The sequence below is a fragment of the Dermacentor silvarum genome, chromosome 6 (assembly GCF_013339745.2).
Source record: "Dermacentor silvarum isolate Dsil-2018 chromosome 6, BIME_Dsil_1.4, whole genome shotgun sequence".
NCBI classification, from domain to species: Eukaryota; Metazoa; Arthropoda; class Arachnida; order Ixodida; family Ixodidae; genus Dermacentor; species Dermacentor silvarum.
This window is the reverse complement of record NC_051159.1, coordinates 119,219,346-119,240,448: the sequence shown is the minus strand read 5'-3', so window position 1 is coordinate 119,240,448 and position 21,103 is coordinate 119,219,346. Positions and strand designations below refer to the sequence as shown.

Sequence of the window (21,103 nt, the reverse complement as noted above, 5' to 3'; positions counted from 1 at the left end):
TCGCTTGGGGGTATTGCTGCCGTTGCCGGCGTGCTGCTGCTTCACGTGGGTTAGCTTCGCTGCGTTGCCGTTGGGTTGCCGCGTCTCGTTCTCGAAGTGTCGGATCAGAGTCACGACGTTTGCACTTACGTTCGCGCTCCTCCATACTGCAGTGCTAAGTGTAGCGACAGCGGCGCGGCGCCGGCGCAACACCTGCGCGTGGTCGGTATGCGCGCTGCGTGCGCTCTGCGAACGGTTCTGCGCATGACGTCGTGCGCTTGCTCGGAGAGGGGTTTCGGAGCGGCGCCGGCGCAGCGCAACATCTGTGCGCGGTCGGTATGGGCGCTGCATGCGCGACGGGGAGCTACGACGACAACGGCGACAACAGACATCGTGAGAGCCTAAGGAGCTTCGCTCCTAAAAATGTAGCGACAGACGCTGAGCGCGCTGCACTGTTGGAAGAAGAAAAGCGGAAAAGCACCCCAGGCAGCAAAAGGCGCCATGTGGTAGGCATTTCATGCTTACATCTACTCTCAATTACGGGAGAGCCAGCAATCCTTTACAGTGTATGTCACGACGATGACGACGAAGGTGACGTATGACGCTTGGTGACGCAAGAATGGTGATGACAGATGTAGGTACAGAGAAGTACGGCACATATCTAGCTACATTTAACGAGTTGGTACTTAGGAAACAGTGGGACATACCAATTCTGGAAGATTAGCCAAGAGCGAGCAAGCCCTTAGTTGCGCCTACTGAATTGATAACTGAACGAAAATCAAGTAAGTCAAACAGTGGATTCAATAATTTGCGCCATTGTATAAACTCTGAACCGAAATTCTTTGTTCAGTTATTATGTGGGAATTTATTTTTCCTCGTGTTTTTTTTTTTTTTTCGAAGAACAGAAGAGTGCCTACTTGTACTACTTTGTCGATCGACGTAGAAGTGTTACACAAGCGCGTTCGCTCATACTAGAATTTGGTGGGTATATAACCTTTGTAGATGTACATCCACAAACATACCAACCAGGATACGTAGCTTGCCAGCACGCAGCAGACACGACAAACCCGGGAAAGCAGGCAAAGGAAGAATCGCTTTAAAATGTGACCGCTTAGGTGCGGTCCCTCGGTTGTGCACCAAAACCAGCTTTTATATACATTTTCGTGTATTTCTAGGCAGTTTACTGCTCACTTTGTTGGACACTTACCCGCGTATGCAGAAAGACATCTTAACTTGAAGCCCATGCTTTACTTGATCTAAATGACGTCTGGCATGAACGAGCCCAAGATGGTCGTTGCATTTTCCTAGACGGATTTACACTATGCATATTTCGATCAAATCAAGCATGGTGTTCAAGTTAATATGCATTTATGAATACGGAGGTTAGAAGAGCGAATGATTTCTTTTTCGTTGTATTACGCAGTGTCCTTTTTGCAAAATGTTCTGAAGCTCTAGGAATGAAAGTGTATTCACAATCTTATAAACCTTTGCTTTTCCGGTATAAGGTAGGCTCACAGTTATAGTACTTCATACCATATAATGTTTCTTGCTTTTTGAAAGCCCTTCATGTATTGGCTATATGAGGCCATTTTACACGTGATCATGTATTTTGTGAAGGCTTCTTCGCGGAAGAAAAAAGGAATTGCTAACTGGTAAAGAAGTACTCACGACGTACACAGGCAGCCATTTTTCCAGGAAGTATTTGCGTCATCTTGTTTTCGTAAAATTAATCTTAGAAAGCTCGCTCTTGTCAAAAAAGTAGGCAAACGTTTCTAGTCTAAGTCATTCAATGTAATAAAGCGGCCTTCTTTTTAAAATAGTTTGTATCTAATATTTACTGTGCACGTTGAAAGACTCGTTTACTATATATACATATGCATCACCATTACTTGAATCGGTACAGTCAGCTTCTGTTACTACTTTGTGAAGTTTTCTTTCTCTAAGAAGCCATTGTTTTCCTTGCAGAGAATGAAGGAGTTGGAGCAAGACATCGCACTACGAGTGAGTAAATGTTTTTTTTTTTCCTGTTTCAAAGTTGAACGGAAGTTCAAGAACAAAATATCCAGGTGAAGCCATCAGAGAGAAAATTAATTTCAAAATCCTGAACTAAACAAGCGTATGAGGTTTCACAAACACGTAGTTGAATGCGCCATACGTATTTGTTCCCCACTTTTTTTTTTTGTCGGACTTCACACAAAAAGTTTAAACTTCGCAACCCGTCTATGCCATTTAAAACGTGCTGGCGCCATTTTACGTCATGTACGAAATGCTCATTCAATCACATTCCATCAATCAAGTGCTTCACGTTTGCTATTAATCACGCATCGAATCTAGCTGGAGCAAAAACATAATTATCGATTCTCCCGCCATAGAGTTATAGTCCTTGCAGCTCAAGACTCCCCTATGAACTATTAAAATGGTTCTGCAAACGTTTTAGCGGATTTGAAGTTCCGTACATTTTATCCGCGTAGAGGCCAGCTATTTTTTTTTCTGTTCAGCTTGCGCAAAAAAAATTGCTATGACGGCGGGTCTCATTGCAATAGCCTTTTACTGCCGAAATCATTCTTCTCTTGCGCCAACTCACGCTCTAAAGATGTGTGGCGCGCGATATCAAACCGGATAATGTAAGAATACATTTTACAGCAGAAGAATATTAGGAGGTCCCGCTTTTCTCGTTTCGCGTTATGAAAGGACACGGTGCCTACCAGTATAATACATTATCACCAATGGGATCCGTGACATCTTCTATGCACATGTGTCCAGCAACCCTCGTATGTTACGACAAAGCACCTTCATTCTATCCGTTTTAGCATTGCTTTACAGCAACATTTATTTTCTTCAGAGAGCGGGCGCAAAAACTAGTTCAGGCACGCGCAATATCGTCTTTGCATATCCACCGTTCTTTATGGGTTTTGCTGGCTTTCCAAGTACTAAAACATCTATCCACACAAGTTCTTGGTGCACTTCTGACGTTTGTTATATGGCCCGGCTCGTCTAAAAGTATGTAAGCAGACGCCGTTATACATTCTTCCAAACGGACCATTTCCACCGTTATAAAGCAAAAGATTTAAAAAGACGATAAAAGAAGACGCTATCGCGATTCCAGTTTTTATTCTTTTTCCTTAGTAGTTTTGAACGAACGCCGCGTCCACGTACAAAAGACCCCCACGGTTTTTCACAAAGGACACTTTCACTTCCGCGAATTTATCATATCGCTGTTGAGCGGGTAAGATGGCACGCTGTCTGCTGTTCATGTGCTTGCGAACTGGCAAGTGATAAATATGAGGCATGTCTTCTCAAACACTCTTTTTTGAGGGTTTTTGCGAGCCTGAAATACTGCGTTCTTCTGCGGACTTTTGCTGCAGTGCTCCCGTGAGATCACGGTTACCTCTCTTTTATTTTTGAGCCTGCTTTTACTACTACTGCGAATTCTGGGCCCAATATTCTTGAGCTGCAAAGGTTGTTTCCAGCTCGGTGGCTTTTCCTCCCAGACATTCAAAGGCAGTGGGGCGCAGGCTGGACGTTATAAAAAAAATAGAGGGGGTGGGAGTGAGGGAGGGGGGGAAGTGGCTTAAGTTATTAAGGCATAAATTCTAGCCACTCATGTATCCCAAATTATTAGAGCACGTCTCGTGCTGCTGCGGCACTATACAGAACTTTAGCTATCTTCTTCTTGAAACGAAATATCCCTAAAGCATAGAAAATGAGCTCAAGCACTTCAGAGTTGCCCGTGATCCTGAAATATAGTTGTTTTCCTAAGCTTCCTGAAAATATTATTATGTAGACTCGAACTTGAGCGGACCTCAAACCTAGGCGAATTTTCTCGCCACTGTAGGGACAAAGAGATGGCCAAGAACAAAGGATACAAAAGTTTAGCTTTCCCATGCATTCACTAATGACTGACATTTAGCAGTTATATATATATATATATATATGTGTGTGTGTGTGTGAGTGTGTGTGTGTGTGTGAAGGTATAATTTCTGCGGATCCCGTGTTTATTAAATTAAAACAAGTGCAGGCGCACGTAGAAACGCAAGAACATTTAATTTCGACGTTTCTGCCGGGGTCCAACCTGCATCGACTATTGATGCAGGCCGGAACCCTACCGAAACGTCGAAATTAATTTCTTTTTTGATTTTCTACGTGCGCCTATACTTCTTAGTATATATATATAATGTCTGTCAGGGTGTGCGTGTGTGTTTGTGTCAAGTCAGCTTTGCGGAAGACTGCAAAGAGAGGAATGTTCTGGAACAGAGAAAGTGTCGTCCAGCCGACCGCATCACGTAGATTTATAGATACGAATGAATGTTGCTTTTATTGCGAAGCTTCATTTTTGGAACACATGTATAGGTTTGCTTTTTAGCTTTAAGCTACAGAAAGGTTGATAACAATGCCTCCCATACAAGTATATATATATATATATATATATATATATATATATAGTGGGTTGGTGTGCATGGAGGTAAAATTGGGTTGAAGTGCATACGGCACGCATTACCAAATCCTGACTGGGAGCGTACCACTGTCGTTGAAAAGAAAAGTGTGCACTCATTGCATTCTACCGGTGCTGACATGTGGGGCAGATACTTGGAGGCTAACAAAGAAGCTCGAGAACAAGTCAAGGACCGCATAAAGAGCGATGGAATGAAAATTGTTAGGCCTAACGTTAGGAGACAGGAAGAAAGCAGTGTGGATCAGAGAGCAAACGGGGATAGCCGATATTCTAGTTGACATTAAGTGGAAAAAATGGAGCTGGGAAGGCCATGTAATGCGTAGCATGGATAACCGGTGGACCCTTAGAGTTACAGAATGGATACCAAGAGAAGGGAAGCGCACTCGAGGACGGCAGAAAACTAGGTGGGGTGATGAAGTTGACAAATTTGCAGGCGCAAGTTGGAATCGGCCAGCGCAAGACGGGTAAATTGGAGGTCACAGGGAGAGGCCTTCATCCGGCAGTGGACATAAATATAGGCTGATGATAATAATGCTGAACATATATATATATATATATATATATATATATATATATATATATATATATATATATATATATATATATTTATATATATATATATATAGAAAGGTCGGTCCACCGACCGAAACTGTTGGGTAAATAATAAACCTAAGATAACCGCGAAGTTGTGCTTCTGATTCCCCTAAATACGCGTCGCCCATTGAAAAATCCTGTTACTATATATATATATATATATATATATATATATATATATATATATATATATATAGACATGGCACTGTGATAACGTCAGTGCCACCAGCGTTCTCCGACAAATTGTTCCACCTTGTACGGGGAAGTCATGGCGAAATTTCGTTTTGTGTTTCGCAAACAGGCAAGACAACAGATGTGGAAAACATTGCCGATCATGCTGATACCAATGGGATGTGCAGATAGCTGTTTGGGACAAAGGTCTTAACGAATAGAAGTGACTTGAGTCACTCTGCACGAATTTGGTGACCCCGAGTGGGAATTTTCGTGGCTCAGAATATATTTGTTCTTACGTTCACTGTTACTTGGAAGTGTTTATTGTCTCTTCTATACTATAGCTAATTTCCTTCGAAGCTCCTTCTCGTGCTTGATTAGTTTATTTGTGCTACCTAGAATCGTGGTTCTTCGATTTCTGCATGCACAACGTAAGCTCCTATGCAAAACAAATTGGAATCCATCCAAAATCGTGCTACCCGCTTTATAACTTCTAATTACAGTCGTCAATCTAGCATTACCCAAATTAAACGTGATATTTCCCTTCCTGACTTGGATTCCCGCCCCTCTGTTGCCCTTCTATGCCTCTTTCATAAATACTTCTATAACTCGTGGTCCAGCCGTTTGTCACTTGAAATTCCTTCTCGCACATCTAGTCGACTTCATAATCATCTCAGCTTCAGGCGCATTTTTGGCCGCACACAGTCATTCAATAATTCTGCATTGCCACGCGCCATCGCACTATGAAATAACCTTCCAAATGATATTGTTTCAATAAAATATTCTGCCAAATTTTGTGAACAATTGCAACTTCATATGTTCTCTTGACTCTGTATTAATATATCCTTTTTTTATTATTACCAGTGTTCCTATTTCCCTTCCAATGTACAAATTTACTGGTTTTTTTCCTACTATGTAGTTCTTTTTATGCCTTATTTATTGCCTTTTTTCTGTAACCTCCCCCCCCCCCCTCCCTACGCAATGCTCCACTGGAGCCTGTGGGGTAATATGAATAAATAAATAAATAAATAAATAAATAATAAATAAATAAATAAATAAATAAATAAATAAATAAATAAATAAATAAATAAATAAACGCAATTTGCCTTAGGAAGTAAACAAGCGTAGCTGATAACCTAGCTGAAATTAGGAGTAATGTGTTATACAAGGTCTAGCAAAGAAACAATAGGGGCCAATAGACGTGAAAGAAATACCCAAGGCAGCATATCGTGCTGGCGGTATGGAACTGTGAAGTTTGGAGGCATGTGGTGGAGTCAGCGAACAGAAAATAGGATTAATTTCTGATCGTCCGGAGTGGCTCATGTCAAGCCGCCACAAGCAAATCTCCTGCGTACACTACAATTACGCTTTACTCTGGCTAGAAGGCAAGATCGCCATTAATCCCGTTGTTTGAGGAAAGGCGGTAGTTCCGCGATAGAGGCTTCAAACTCTCACCGATTAACCACACGTGTTCGGCGAGTCCCAGTAGTGCCGTGGAGATTTCCTCCGCCTGAAATGCAGTGTGGTCACGCTTTTTCTTGTCGCTGGAACAGGTGTGGGATTCTACATCGGCGATCCGTGCAAGCAGACCTGCAGCAGTGTTCTTCACCACGTATTCTGCAACCACACTTCTCGACGGTGCGAGTGCCGGCCGGAGCACCCCGTCAACATCAACAACAGGCAATGCGTCAAGGGTACGTGTACAAATATGAAATACCTTGGAAGACACTTATGCCTCTTGAGCGTTTTTTGCACGCGTGCAGTCGAGCACAAAAGCTGAGCAGAGGGATTCCCACAACTGTGAAGTTGCGTTTGGTTAAGGCCACGACCTACTGTATATATACTGACTGACCTGCACACCTGCCGGTGTTCTACGGAGCAGCCTGCGGTCCGGAGCGACCGCAGGCTGCTCAAGGGGGCGCTCGTGTTACCCCTCCCAAGCAACCATGGATGAATGATTACAGCACTGCCGCGCGCGCTGTACGAGTGTTATACTCGACCGTCTTATTTATTATATTCGTATTTTGATGTATTTTAATGTTCGCGACAGTGAAAATTTTTATCTGCCTTTGAGCCAACATTTCAAAGGGTTTATTTACAAACAAAATACAGCATCCCAATTTGGTACCTCAGCAATAAAATACTTTCAGCGCATTTATTTCTTTGTTTTTGTGACTATGCTAGTGAAGAATGGTCTGATTTCTCGAGCACGAGCTTAGTGAACCGTTTTATTTGCTCTTCCTCTGTGAAGGTACCATTTCTAACAGTCGCTTCTGGAGCAGTTGAAAGCTTTCTTTTTCTTTACTTTTACGTTGTTCTTTTCTTCTTTGCTTGACAATAGCAGAAAAAGCTCAGAGTGTACCTCAAGCGTGTACACAGCTTTTTCCTCCGGTAGGGCAGCCTGCCTTTCCATGTTAAAGATCACCGCAGTCGAATGACCAGTAGAGCGTAGTACCAACATTTATGTTTTCCATGCTTCATTTACAGGTCGCTGTATCTTCTGCGTATCTTATTAGAAAGGCGGCGATAAGGCACAGGGGCTAGTCTAGTCACCATCAAATTCGAAATCTTGCAAACTCATTAAAAATGACGGTGGATCTGTTTGTATACTATCGATCGAGGACTGTCGTTTTCTGACAGGCTTTGTGGCACCGGGTAATGTATTGTATACCACCGAAAACCGCTTATTTACTGAATAAAATTTTTCACCGTGTAGCTTACTTTGATACTGCTAAACTTTCTTCTCGCTGATTACCTGTGGCGTGCTCCTAGTACGGCCGGCGCCGTACTTATACTTAATATACAATGGATCGATGTATTGAAAGCACTGCATCATGGCTTCAGTTTTTAATTTGAAGTTCCGGCCTAAAATCATAGGAAGTAAAATAAAGGCTCCGCACTTCCAATCTGCAGTCATAAGGTGCCGAGGCTAATTGTCGCGAGTCGGGTCGTTGAAAGAGAAGAGTAAGTAACGAAAGCGTGCGCGATAAACCATATACAAACAGTAATACGGCTTTCTTTCTTTCTTTGTTTTCTTTTTTGCACCAGCACAACTTATTTGCTCCAAACTCTTGGTACAAAACTATTTAGCGCAGCCTTAGCCTAACTTGCTCGCAATGCAAATTTGACATCGGTGGCAAATGATTTCAGGAAATTCCACAGAATAAAATTAAATTTATCAATCCATCTTACTAATCATACAACATTTACGTATAAGTTTCTAATGCATGTAGCTACGTTTTCTGGATGTGTAATGACACTAGGGCAGCCTCACCTTTTGTAGAAACTGCCTTGATTCATTTTTCACGCACATGCGTAAACAGGGAACGATTATAAACCTTATCGCACAAGCCTTACCTTGTCGAGATTTACATAGAAGCATGCCATTATCGTGGATTTAGCTGACTCAACGCACTTCTCTTTTTCTTCCTTCGTACAGAGTGCATGGCCGCGCAAACATTGCGTCTTAGCGTGAGCAGGTGACAGCAAAAGTGCGGTGTAGATAAGATTGCTAGCAAGCCCACACGGTTCATAGTGACCGAAAGATGAGCTACCACAGGCGCACTGGCGTTCTGCTCTGTGGGCAAGTTTGGAGTACAGTAGGTTGTGGTTAAGGCATGTCACTTTCATGTTAACGGGCCAATGGTTGCGTAGCAAGAGTAATATAAACTGAAACTGCGAGTTCGGCGTTATTTGCACAGGTTCCACGTAACTTCATACCTTTTTTGTGATTACTGTGTGTCACAAACATTTGTGGCAGACTATACTTCGTCCTGACAGCCTCTGCAACATTTATTATCTTCTGTCGCAGCAATCGAATAGAGGCGGCGGACTCTGTAGGCGTAGCGTTCAAAGTGCTCACACTTTGAGCTTATCACAATAACAACAAGGTGGTGGTTGCTACAGCAACCGCCAACACTGCATTTTGTCAGAACGTTAGCTAAACCCTGTATATAAATGAAGCATTTTCTTTTGTATCCCGTGCTAGTGTAGTGGAGTCTTAAGTCGAGGTTGTGTGAGCCCGGTTCGTAGAAGTTAAGCAATATCAACATTGCCACTACTTGAACGTTTGGTTACGGCACCGGTCTTTGCAATGTACGAGGCTATAAGATGAAGCCGTCACAGGGTGAGGTATGCCAGGCCTGTTACAACCTATTAACAAACATCAAACGAGAATTCTCGTGGGCCATAGACAGTGCGCTGATCCAATTTCATGTACCTCTGTAAAATTATTAGCGAAGTATGAAGACGGATTATAGGACTGCAAGGGGCTTAGTCTTTCGGGAAACATCGGTCACGGCTTGGACCTTCCGTGGAAGCTGCGGTAAGCTCATGTAAAAACGAAATGTTTGCTGTGCTCTGCTTAAACAGCTTTCCGTGCGGTAATCCATTTGTGTCGCAACTAGCCCGACACATAGTTCACCGTTCGCAACGGGTACATGTAGGTGTCAAAAGTTCCTGCGCAGCTCTCAAGGCAAACTTCTCTCGCAGCCTCCGAGCCCTTCAGCTCAAGAACTGTGCGCCTACGTTCTCGGAATGGAATGCTGATAACAAGCGCATATTCAGAAATTCGTAGTAAACGCACTGCAACGACTTAATAGTATTAAGCGGGCTAAGATAAGGTTCGAGAATCATTACTAATATATATATATATATATATATATATATATATATATATATATATATATATATATATGTGTGTGTGTGTGTGTGTGTGTGGCAAACGAAATTTGTGGTGCGCGAAGTTGTTGCTTTTCTTGAACACTGTACATAAACGAACAAACGTTCTAAGTTAGGGGCTGTGTTGTAGTCACATTAGAGTTAGTCATTTAATCAGCCTCAGCGACGCCGTGAATGCGCAAATGCGCCCACATTGCATATATTGATTTCCTCCTAAGACGCCATTGAGGCCGCATAATATTTTTATATTTAGGCTTTCCTTTCGTCTCATGCGCCCGGCAGCAAGCCGCCTCTTTTTCGCGTTCACCGGCTCTGCATTCGCCTTTGGCTCTTGGTCCTTCTGTAGCTACTCCTATTTTAAATGCGAAGCACTTCAGGGGCCGGGGCTGTCGTCGGCGTCCGTCGCGTGTGATCTACCACGAACACGCTGAAAAGCAAGGGCTCAAAACAGGGTCAAAACAGGTGCAGAATTGATCAAAACTGGTTCAAAATAAATTTACATGATTCAGAATAATTTAAAAGACAGGATAATCAAGCCTTAAGCACATTAATTACCACAAATTCGTAAAAACTGCTTTTAACTATCGTCCGCAAGCGCTATGGCTCCATATGCGTGGCAGTTTCTCAATAAATGTCTCTCAATAAAGTTGTTCAATCAATGAATTTACCGAGCAGTTGAAATTCAAAACCGTTTTCCTTGTGGCCATGATTTCTACTCCAACCTTTGTATTTTGGGTACTTCATAGGAGGGGTGCGTCCCACGCTCTCAATGCCCTACAAGACAGCCGACAAAAAAAAAATAGGAGCCAGGTCCTGCTTTCTCTATAAGTGCGATTCGACCATCAAAGACGTGGTATGATTCATTTGCATTTTTCGAAGCGCGCTTAGTTTACTAAATATGGCCCGATCCACTGCAATATTTTTTATGGTGACTGACTGCTGAATACTAGAGAAAAGTCAGCAGGACAGACATACCGGGACTACATGCTCGGGACATTGTTCATTTGACAGCAAAGGTGTGAAGAGTATCCCGCAATTGGTTTTGTGTGGCCAAGGCCGGCATGCGTCGATATGCAATGTAAATGCCGCGCAACATGTTGGAACCCCAAATTGTATATGAAACCTAATGATGAATGATCACAAAATGATATATGCCGTGGCGATAAAAGCTGTAAATGCGAAATAATTGCGTTAATATTACGTGGCAACACGTTGAAATCCCGAACACATGATCGAAACTGCGTTCACGAAATTGTAAGGCGCTGTTCAGAAGCGCACTCAAAACACACGCCCTTCTTCGAGGAACGAAGCGCAAGTAATGGTGGTATATATATATATATATATATATATATATATATATATATATATATATATAGGTCATTTGCATTCCCTCGTAATTTCAAAAGATCATCAGTAAGCATTTCCCGCAGCATTTCATGCAGGAGCGTTTTCTCAACACAACAGGCCATTTCTCGCCACCATCACTAATGGCACAAACAGATACTCATTTCCTTAGTGATAACATGTTTTCTGAAGACCATTTCACCCATTAACTGTACGATTTCACTGTGTGTCAGAATTCGAACGCCAGATAGCGAGAGATGGCTAAGCGTGTTGGTGTTGGCGAAATACAAAAACGCCTGTGTCCCGTGTATTGGGGGCAAGTTAAAGATCGCCTAGTGGTAGAAATTATACCAGAGTCCCCCACTAGGGCGGGCCTCATAATGAAGTTGTAGTTTTGACACGTAAAACCCTTGAATTAATTTCAATTCGCATTCGGGTCCCAATCGCAGAGACTGGTGCTCAGAAGAAGCTGCATTCTAACGCCTCATGTTAGACAACATCGCTTGCTGGAAGGAATTGTAAAACAGCCTACGCCGACTATATATGCAGACCATCCACACCCTGTCAGTTTGTGCAATTGTTTTCTCCCAGGTAGTAGCCAAAGTACGGTAGCTAGAATAGTACCTGCCGGTGCGTGGTTTCCGCAGTGAAGCACCGGGTCCCTCCCATCGCGCAAACATGCCTCCGCGTGTTGTCAGAATGCCGCCTGAAAAGCTCCATTCTTAAGCTAATCGCAGTGAAGCAAGGCGGGCCCGCATACGCACAAAGACCACTCCGTTAGTCCAGATGCTGAAACAATATGTTGCTGAGTGCGCTGTGCACGCTGAAGCTCAACCCCAAAGGTGCACAGACGTGGCGCTGGCAGAACAGGAGGGCGATGCTAAGCGACAACGGCGACAACACGCCTCAGTTCAAAAGCGCGAAGCCGACGCACAAATCGTACCCGGCGTATGCAAGCCGCAGTACGGGAATGTGAGGTCAACACAAGGCGACAACGCCGACGTGACCCGGCAGTTCTAACCGATGCTGCTTGCGGTTATCTAGTTTTCCCTGTCTGTGGATACACATGCTACACCATGCACGTTAACTTAGTCAGCTTACGTTAACTGCAATTGATACTGTCACTACAGCTACCAGCCTCTACACTTCGTGAATTCTTCTAACATGTTGCTATCACATTCATTGATTCACCCTTACGGTGAATCTGTTGTTTCTTATTTAGAGAGGAATTATACGCACGCTCGAGGCGAAATAACGGCAGCAGCGACTTCGCCCCCGCCGCCACAGCCCCTGTTGTCATGCTCTCCCACTCACCGGAGTATTGCGCGGCTAGCACGCGAAGGGTTAGAGGGTCTCCAGAGACTCCGAGTTTGTTTGGCTGCTAAAACGACGAAGCGAAGTACGCACCGTCAACTCTATGCTCTATGCGTCCGTCAACGACGGACGCACCGTCAACTCTATGCTCGATTGCCTCGGTGACGACATTGGCAGCTCAGCTTTCGGTCTTCCACTTCTGGCAAGTCAGTTGTGCACAAACGACTGTAAGCACACTATATAGTGTTCCTGCTGAGCTGCTGCGGAAATGTACTGCTCTGAGCGGAGCTGACAGCAAGCGTCATGCTAACGTTATCTTATATTTCACCGAGCACTGATTAACACCGACGATTTACCGTCGGTATAATCTCGTGCACCATTGAAATCCGATGTCTGCAACGTCACAGGTGATGCCCGTCATTATGCCAACGTTATGAGTCGCCTGGTAGCTGCAAGAGCGCTGTTTCCCAGCTGGAGTTCCCTTGCATGCTGCTTCACGCCGACACAGTCGGAGGAGAAGAAACGCAAGGGTGAACCTTTCTATTGCTGTCAATGGTTCATTCAGAGGTGAAACTGTGAAACCTCTTGGTGGAGGGTTCGTATAGATATTATAGCAGTGCAATAATAATTACTGACTTCCCGAAGTTTGATGCGTAGTAGAGAAATAAGCAATAAAAGGAAAGGTTCAGTCTGTACACATAAATTGTTGCACAGAAAGTAAAAAAAAGAATGCGAAGTATGTTTTACAAACTGACACTAACATACTGTGGTAGAACACTGCGTATCTGTAACCGCACAAAATTTATAGACTCTAGAAACCGGACAAGATTGCTTCACATGCTGAAGACGGTGACGTATATACAGGGGAGATCGGTTGCGGGTCGTGGAGGTTATACGTAAAACATTTTCTGCACATTGGACGCCAACTAGCTTGAGCTCCAAAAAAATTGTCGCAGTTTCACCTGAAAGGTGAAGCATCAATTGCGATAGCAAATTTGTAGAGAGCTATACGGAGTAATGATGGTAGCTTTGATAAGTGGTTCTTGAGGGAAAGGGAAAGGTTGGCGCTATCTTCTGCAGCCCTTGATGGAGCACGGCTCAGCTTTATCAGCTGTATAAATTTGGACATGCAGCAGCACCGAAAAGACGCAGAACTGTTGTCGACGCCGTCGGGGTTTTGCTCGCGTTCGCACAAAATGCGTGCGGCGTTGGTGACTGTTGCCGGAGCCTCTGATATAAATAGGCGCTTGGTGCCGCAGCTACACGTCGCCTCCCTTCCCTCCCCCCCCCCCCCCCCCCCCAAGGCCTTTCGCGCGGCGGAAGAAGGCGCATTTGCTCTACATATATGGTGATTGTAAAGGAGGAAAGAGACGCCTACTTCTGCAGCCCTTAAGGGAGCACGGGGCAGAACGCGCGTTTGTTCTCCGCCATGGGTTCACTCCCCGTGAAAGCGCGCGTTCCTCGCGCCCTTTCACTCGCACATAGAGCGTTCGGCGGCGCGCGGCGACGATTTCATCTCCATTGACGTCATACGGAACCTCACGGCGACGGCGATGGCGACGACGACGGCGACGCCGACGGCAGAAATCTGCTTTGGAGTGTCCATATAATTGCTATCGCAATAATATTCACTTAGGAGGCGGAAGTAATACCTGAGAGGCTTAGTACGGAACTACTGGTAACACCAGCTGCTTAAAGAACAGTTACAGACTGTGTGTCGATGGAGACAGAAGTACCAAGCAATTGCGACAATACGTTATCCTGAACAGCCTCCGTGCTTGCTCAGGGGAAACAGGAGGTTAAGCCTTCATATGTAAAAAGCATTATTGGCAACCACACCAGAAACACCTGATGACAGTACTATTCAGTCTTCTTTATTATCCTTTAACCTAACACCTCCCAGTGCTAATAAATGAAGCCAATATGACTCAATATGCTGTGGAAATGCTTCCTACGTTCACGGCTGTAGACGCTATATTGATCTCTATGGTGCGACGCGGGGTGTGCCACAGGGAAGAGCATATTGTTACACATGCAAGGAAGAGATGCCGCAAACATGTACAGGGAGCACCGCGGCGTGGAAGCACAACTAGAAAGGGCGCGAACGCGGCGATGCTCTTTTCCACCTCCATGTGTATTCCTCCTCCGGCTCTTGCTTCCTTCGGGGTTCAAATATAATCTCGCCGATTTCAGACCGGCCATCCACGCTTACGCGTAAAAAATTGCTGCAATGGAGACGCCGTCTCAAAAGTTAAGCTCGACCGCCGTCATTTTCTTATAGGCACCAAAGAACGTTGTCGAATAGCGGGGATTCCACCAAGCGCTTTCTTCCTTCTCCGTGCTATTTAGGACGGTTAATTTGCTCGAACAAATATTTTTCTACGTCTTTCTTGCTTTCACAGATTTAAGAAGGAAGCCTAAACGTGTTGTCATATTTTATGGCGCATCATGATATCAATACGCATACTAGGGTAACACTTTGTCCAGAAACCACGATCCGTTTATTTTCCAATAAGGATAACCTTTACAACAACTGAGCAAAATTAAGTGAGCTGCGAACAGACTTCAGCTGTCGCTGCCCCCTTTCAGGGTAGAAGTATACCGAAACTGGCTTCACCTGTTATGGTAAGAAACTGCGGGGGCTGCCACCCGATCGATTCTTTTAAACCTCCTTGCTCTTGTCATGACTGGGCGGCGCTACGCAATTGGTTCCGGTTCGAGTTCGGTTCCAAGATGACGAAAAAAGTAACGCTTTGGTTGGGTTCCGGTTCAACTGACAATGACAATTCAGCTCCGATTTTATGTTCAATTCTGGTAAACCATGCCAGGAAGTTTTATTTATTCGTCGCTGCACGAATTCCGTCCAACGAGCACTGGCCGTCAGACTTAAAAGGGGCGTGTTCTGCTTCGAAGTTCTGCGGCATTTTAATCACCGTATATGTGACGGTCACCATTTCGGACAGCAGTTGCTGTTTTAATGTGAAAATACCTATCTCCAGAGCCATCATTAACGCCATAACTTCTACGTATAAAATGCGCACATTCATAAACAAAATAAAAGGTAGTGCGATATATCGGCGTTGTGCGCTCGCCAGACCACATGTTTCCAAAATATAAATCAAGCCGCGAAAACAATCTTAAAAACCAAAAGATGGTCCACAAAAACACAGGCAACGCACTCAATGTGATTGTGTTCTTATTGAAGTCACTGCTCACTGAAAATTTCTTGTCAGTGTGAGCCCAGGCGGCGTATCTCTATTATAATCCACTACCATCCCTGCAATCGCTATGATGCGATGTGTTGTGCTGGCAGAAGATCGCTCACTTTCTATCTATCTATCTATCTATCTATCTATCTATCTATCTATCTATCTATCTATCTATCTATCTATCTATCTATCTATCTATCTATCTATCTATAATCAATTTTACAGGTTCTTAGAGCGTTTCTTTAAATATAGGATCGCCGCTGAATATCTTCACAAATATTCTGTGTTGTCCCTGTCGTTGAGACGCAAACAACTCTGTCAGATCAAATTTCGCGCGAAGGATCTTTTCAAAGCTTTTCCGTTCTTTGACATAATACCACCTACAGGATAGCGGGGTGAGGCTTATCTCGGGGCTTTTGACAACCCAATTTTCTTATGGGGGAGTTCTCTGTCTTATATCACACATATCCGCAGTTCCTAGGTGCTATAATCTCTTCACCCGACTGCTGAACCTCTCAAGCACGGCTCTTTTTAGCTGAGATCCCCGTTCGTCTACCGGCATGCATGTTATTTATTTTCTGTTCGGTTTTTCTTAGAAATTGATCAAAATACTTACGTTACGACAATGTCTTCATACGTTATTATTGAACAACGTTCCTCGTACAAATCCTTCGGCAGAAGAGATCAGTGGAGCTTGTGCGTCATATACAAGTTTTATAGGATTATATAAAGTGCGTCACAGCACTTGAGTACCAAACACTTGAAAAGTAATTTGTGTTGCATTATATTTAGATCGTTCTTTGTGTTAGCAGCCACGCAATATGACGGTAGCGGAAACATAAGCTAGCATGGCCGCGCCATGAATTTATTTTTTTTTTCTCTTTGAGTCGTCGTTTGTGTAGAAGCTTTAAACTACGTCGATATTTCTAGACATACAAGTGCATCAGCGGAGGTAAATCTTCTTTGGTTCGCGTTCTTTTTTTTTTTTGCAATGTTGATTGAAAGTATTTTCGGCAGTACATTTAAATGTATAGACGAAGAATCACGCAAATATTAAGGACCTTACATTGCTTTCGCAAAGGCATATATAACTTCGACATTACTTTTTCAGATTTTTATACCTTCGCGCATATAGCACAAATAATAAGTTAAGAACGCTAGAAAGACAACATGTTATGTAACATGCCCAACATGTGCATCAGTTATTTTTTGTCACTCGTAGCACCTTAGCCCGCATAAAAGAACAGACTAGCAGGAAGCACGTGCTTTCACCATCTCTACATGATCCCCGAGCCAAATTCATTCATTCATTCATTCATTCATTCATCATTCATTCATTCATTCATTCATTCATTCATTCGTTCGTTCCCTTTATTCGTTCGTTCCATTCATACTATTCCCGGAATTGCAAAGAAGGCCAATCATCCGTCGCCGGCCCTGAAGCAAGTGACGCTCCTATTGCAGCACCACACATATCATCACTGCATACACACACACACAGACACACACACACACACACACACACACACACACACACACACACACACACACACACACACACACACACACACACACACACACACACACACACACACACACACACACACACACACACACACACACACACACACACACACACACACACACACACACACACACACACACACACACACACACACACACACACACACACACACACACACACACACATATATATATATATATATATATATATATATATATATATATATACCGACGGTTCGACCTCACCTACCAGCTCAACCGCCGCATTCGTCGTTCCAGGCAAGCACACTTCCCAGGCACACTTCTCAGAGGATCGACAGCATCGACTACCGCCGAGCGCTAATTCGGCAGCAGATAATCAAGTTGCCCAAGATGTCCAAGTCGTTGCTGTTCTGAGGTCCCTGGTGAGTGTTATCCGCTCCCTTCTGAATACCATGCAAACACCATCCGCTAAATGCGCACTGCAAGTCCTGGACTCCCTCGAACCAGTACTTGCAGGTCTACAGTAACAAGATGGCTTGCCATCCACAACCACTGCGACCTTTCCGGGAACAAGTCAAGTGCGCTTCCATACTTCAATGGAATGCCAGAGGTCTGCAGTCACGGATGTCAGAATTTCGGCACTATGTTTTTGAGAACAAGTTCCCGATTATCATCATTTGTGAACCCCATTTTTCAAGAACAATTCGACTGTCGGGTTACGAGTCATTTGTTTCTTCATCATGTGTTGAACGAAGTCAAGTTGTTGTGTATATTCGCAAGGAGCTCACATATGTTCAACAAAAAGTGCAGCCTCACGACGACAATCATTACGTATGTCTCCATGTCAAAAAGAAGAAGGTTTCCTTCACACTAATAGGCGCCTACCTATCACCATCACGTCGACTTGATCGTCAGAGACTAAACGACATACTCATGAAAACTCCAGGTCCTTGGATAATCATGGGTGACTTTAACGCCCATCATCCACTTTGGGGAAGCTTCAGGACTAATCAACGAGGCACGAGTCTAGTTGATTTCGCTGCCGAGCACGGACTGAGAGTTTTGAACGATGGCAGTCCGTCTTATCTCCGAGGGGCGACTTACAGTAGCTGCTTGGACTTGACATTAGTGTCTCATAGTTTACATTCTAAAGTTCAATGGTTCACAGACATTGAAACTCATGGCAGTGACCATATGCCTACTTACATTAATGTCAGAGGCTTTGACAGTTCTAGTTCGCCTATGCTGTCAAGACAGACTGACTGGCAAGCATACCAACTTTCGATCGAGGACAAGTGCAGACAGGAACATCCCGAGCCCCTTGAAGACATTATCATACAAGCGCTGCAGGCTTCTACGCGGACGTATACACCATCGACAAGACGCACAGATTTCGACAAAGAACTGGAGAGGCTTCGTGCGATACGCCGGCGGGCCGAGAGACGATATAGGCGTACTAAGTCTATTTATGACTTGAGGGAAGCCCGACGCATTCAGAAGAAAATTCAGCGTGAGATGAACAAACTTCAGGACCGACGATGGAAGAGCTTCTGCGATTCCCTGGATCCTCGCAAGCCGTTATCCCCCGTGTGGAGAACTCTTCAGGGTCTTCGATCACTTCCACAACAACGTCGTCCCTTCACAGCACTCGCTCTACATCAAAGCCGACCAGAGCTTGAAGTCGCTGGTGATTTTTGTGCAAAGGTTACTGGTGACATCGTTCCACTGATGGACCTCTCGCTACATGATGTCCCTGTCGCGAGAGATCAAAGTATGGAAGTGCCTTTTACTATGGCAGAAATGCAAGCGGCTTTGGCTATGTGCAGGCGGTCGTCATCACCCGGTCCCGATGGGGTGACCTACGCTGCCTTAAGACACTTGGGTTCAACAGCGCAATGCTGTTTGCTGGATATCTTCAATAAGTCTTGGCATGACGGCATAGTCCTCGACGAGTGGAAGTGCAGCCGATTGGTGCCTCTACTGAAGCCTGGAAAGTCTCCGCTGGACCTTACATCGTACCGACCGATTGCACTTGCGAGTTGCATCGGTAAGGTCATGGAGAGGATGTTGCTGACACGTCTGGAGTGGTACCTTGAATACTATAACATCTACCCTGATGCTATGGCTGGTTTTCGACGTGGACGGTCTTCAATAGACAACGTCATTGATCTTGTGACCTCCGTGCAGCACCAAAAAGCTATGAAGCGTCTCTCTGTGGCACTCTTCTTAGACGTAAAAGGTGCCTACGACAACCTAACCCACGAAGTCATTCTCCAAGCTCTTGAGGCTGCAGAACTTGGAGGCCACGTTTTTAGATGGATTAGGAGCTATCTCTCAAGGAGATCAGTGTTTGTTCTTACAGAAGATGGCCCGACAAATAGATATATTTCCAGTCGTGGTGTCCCACAAGGCGGAGTGTTGAGTCCGACTCTTTTCAACCTCGTTCTAGTGGGGCTTACCGAAACGCTACCACAGACCACCAATGTCTCGCTCTACGCAGATGATATTTGCATCTGGGCGTCCGGCGTGACACGGCCACAAGTGCGCGCTAGAATACAGAAAGCAGCAACCCTGACAGTGGCATACCTTCGCCGACAAGGTCTGACAATATCTACGGAAAAATGTGCACTAGTGGCATTTACACGAAAACCGATGTATTTCTACCCAGTGCGCATCGAGGGCCACTCAATTGCATATAAGAAAACTCACAGGTTTTTAGGCGTTATTGTGGATCGAGACCTCACCTGGAGTCCCCATGTCTCCAACATGAAGAAAAAACTTATTTGTATTGAGAATATGTTTAAGTTCATAGCTGGAAAATCGTGGGGACCATCCGTGCGCTCTATGTTACAGCTCTACACGGCACTATTTCTCGGATTTCTTCGCTACAGTCTTCCAGTCTTGTCGAACACATGCAAGACTAATCTCCTTGCACTACAGAGCGTACAAGCCCAAGCACTTCGGACATGTCTTGGCCTCCCGAGATGTTCTTCGACAGCTGCGACGATTGTCATTGCACAGGAGCATCCGATCACCACCCACATCGTCGCAGAGACGCTAAGAGCGCACATTCGACACCTTTCACGACTACCATCCCACCATTTAGCCAGTTTGCCAGCGCGACGACCACAGGCTACATACTGTAGTATTGTGACGAGACAACACGAGTCGATACCTTCTGGCTTCAAGCCTGCAAAACGCCCAACATCGGCATTGTGGTGTCTCCGGCAAATTCGCGTGTGCCTCTCAGTTCCTGGGATTGCTAAGAAATCAGACCTGTCACCCTTAGCCCTGAAGCAGTTGTCCCTGCTTTGCCTACACGAGTCTTATCTTGACCGAATACATATTTACACGGACGGTTCCACTAATTCCAACAGTTCAACCGGAGCAGTGGTGGTTCCATCGGACGCCGTCTCTTTGCAATTTAAGTACTCTCACAACACCACGTCGACAGCAGCAGAACTTGCGGCTCTTCAAGGTGCAATCCATTACGTGCTCCAGCAACCACCAAATCGCTGGGCCATTTTCTGCGATTCGAAAGCAGCCCTACAAACTCTGCAGTTTGCCCTACGTCACGGGTTACACGAACAGCTAGTGTACGAAATAAGACAAGCTCATCACCATGCGATTGAGAAAGGACACGACATCGTATTTCAGTGGTTGCCGAGCCACTGCGGAATTGTTGGCAACGACAGCGCCGATGAAGCTGCTCGCTCGGCTCATCAAAAACATCAGCGAGTGCCTATACCACTCTCAAGAACGGACGCTGCGCGGCAACTTCAATCACTTGCTCGCCACATCACACTTCAAAGATGGAATTCACCAGGTTTCAGCAACTCACGCTTGCATTCTC

The 21,103-nt window shown here is 44.7% G+C and overlaps 1 protein-coding gene across 1 annotated transcript in view; it reads left to right on the top strand.

Moving 5' to 3' along the window:
* The window catches only part of LOC119456853 (uncharacterized), a 103,499-nt gene that overhangs the window by 39,872 nt on the left and 42,524 nt on the right, over positions 1-21,103 (top strand). The window contains exons 2-3 of the mRNA XM_049669428.1: positions 1,945-1,980; positions 6,751-6,891. Coding sequence (XP_049525385.1) covers positions 1,945-1,980; positions 6,751-6,891 — 177 coding nt within the window. The remainder of the gene's footprint in view (positions 1-1,944; positions 1,981-6,750; positions 6,892-21,103) is intronic.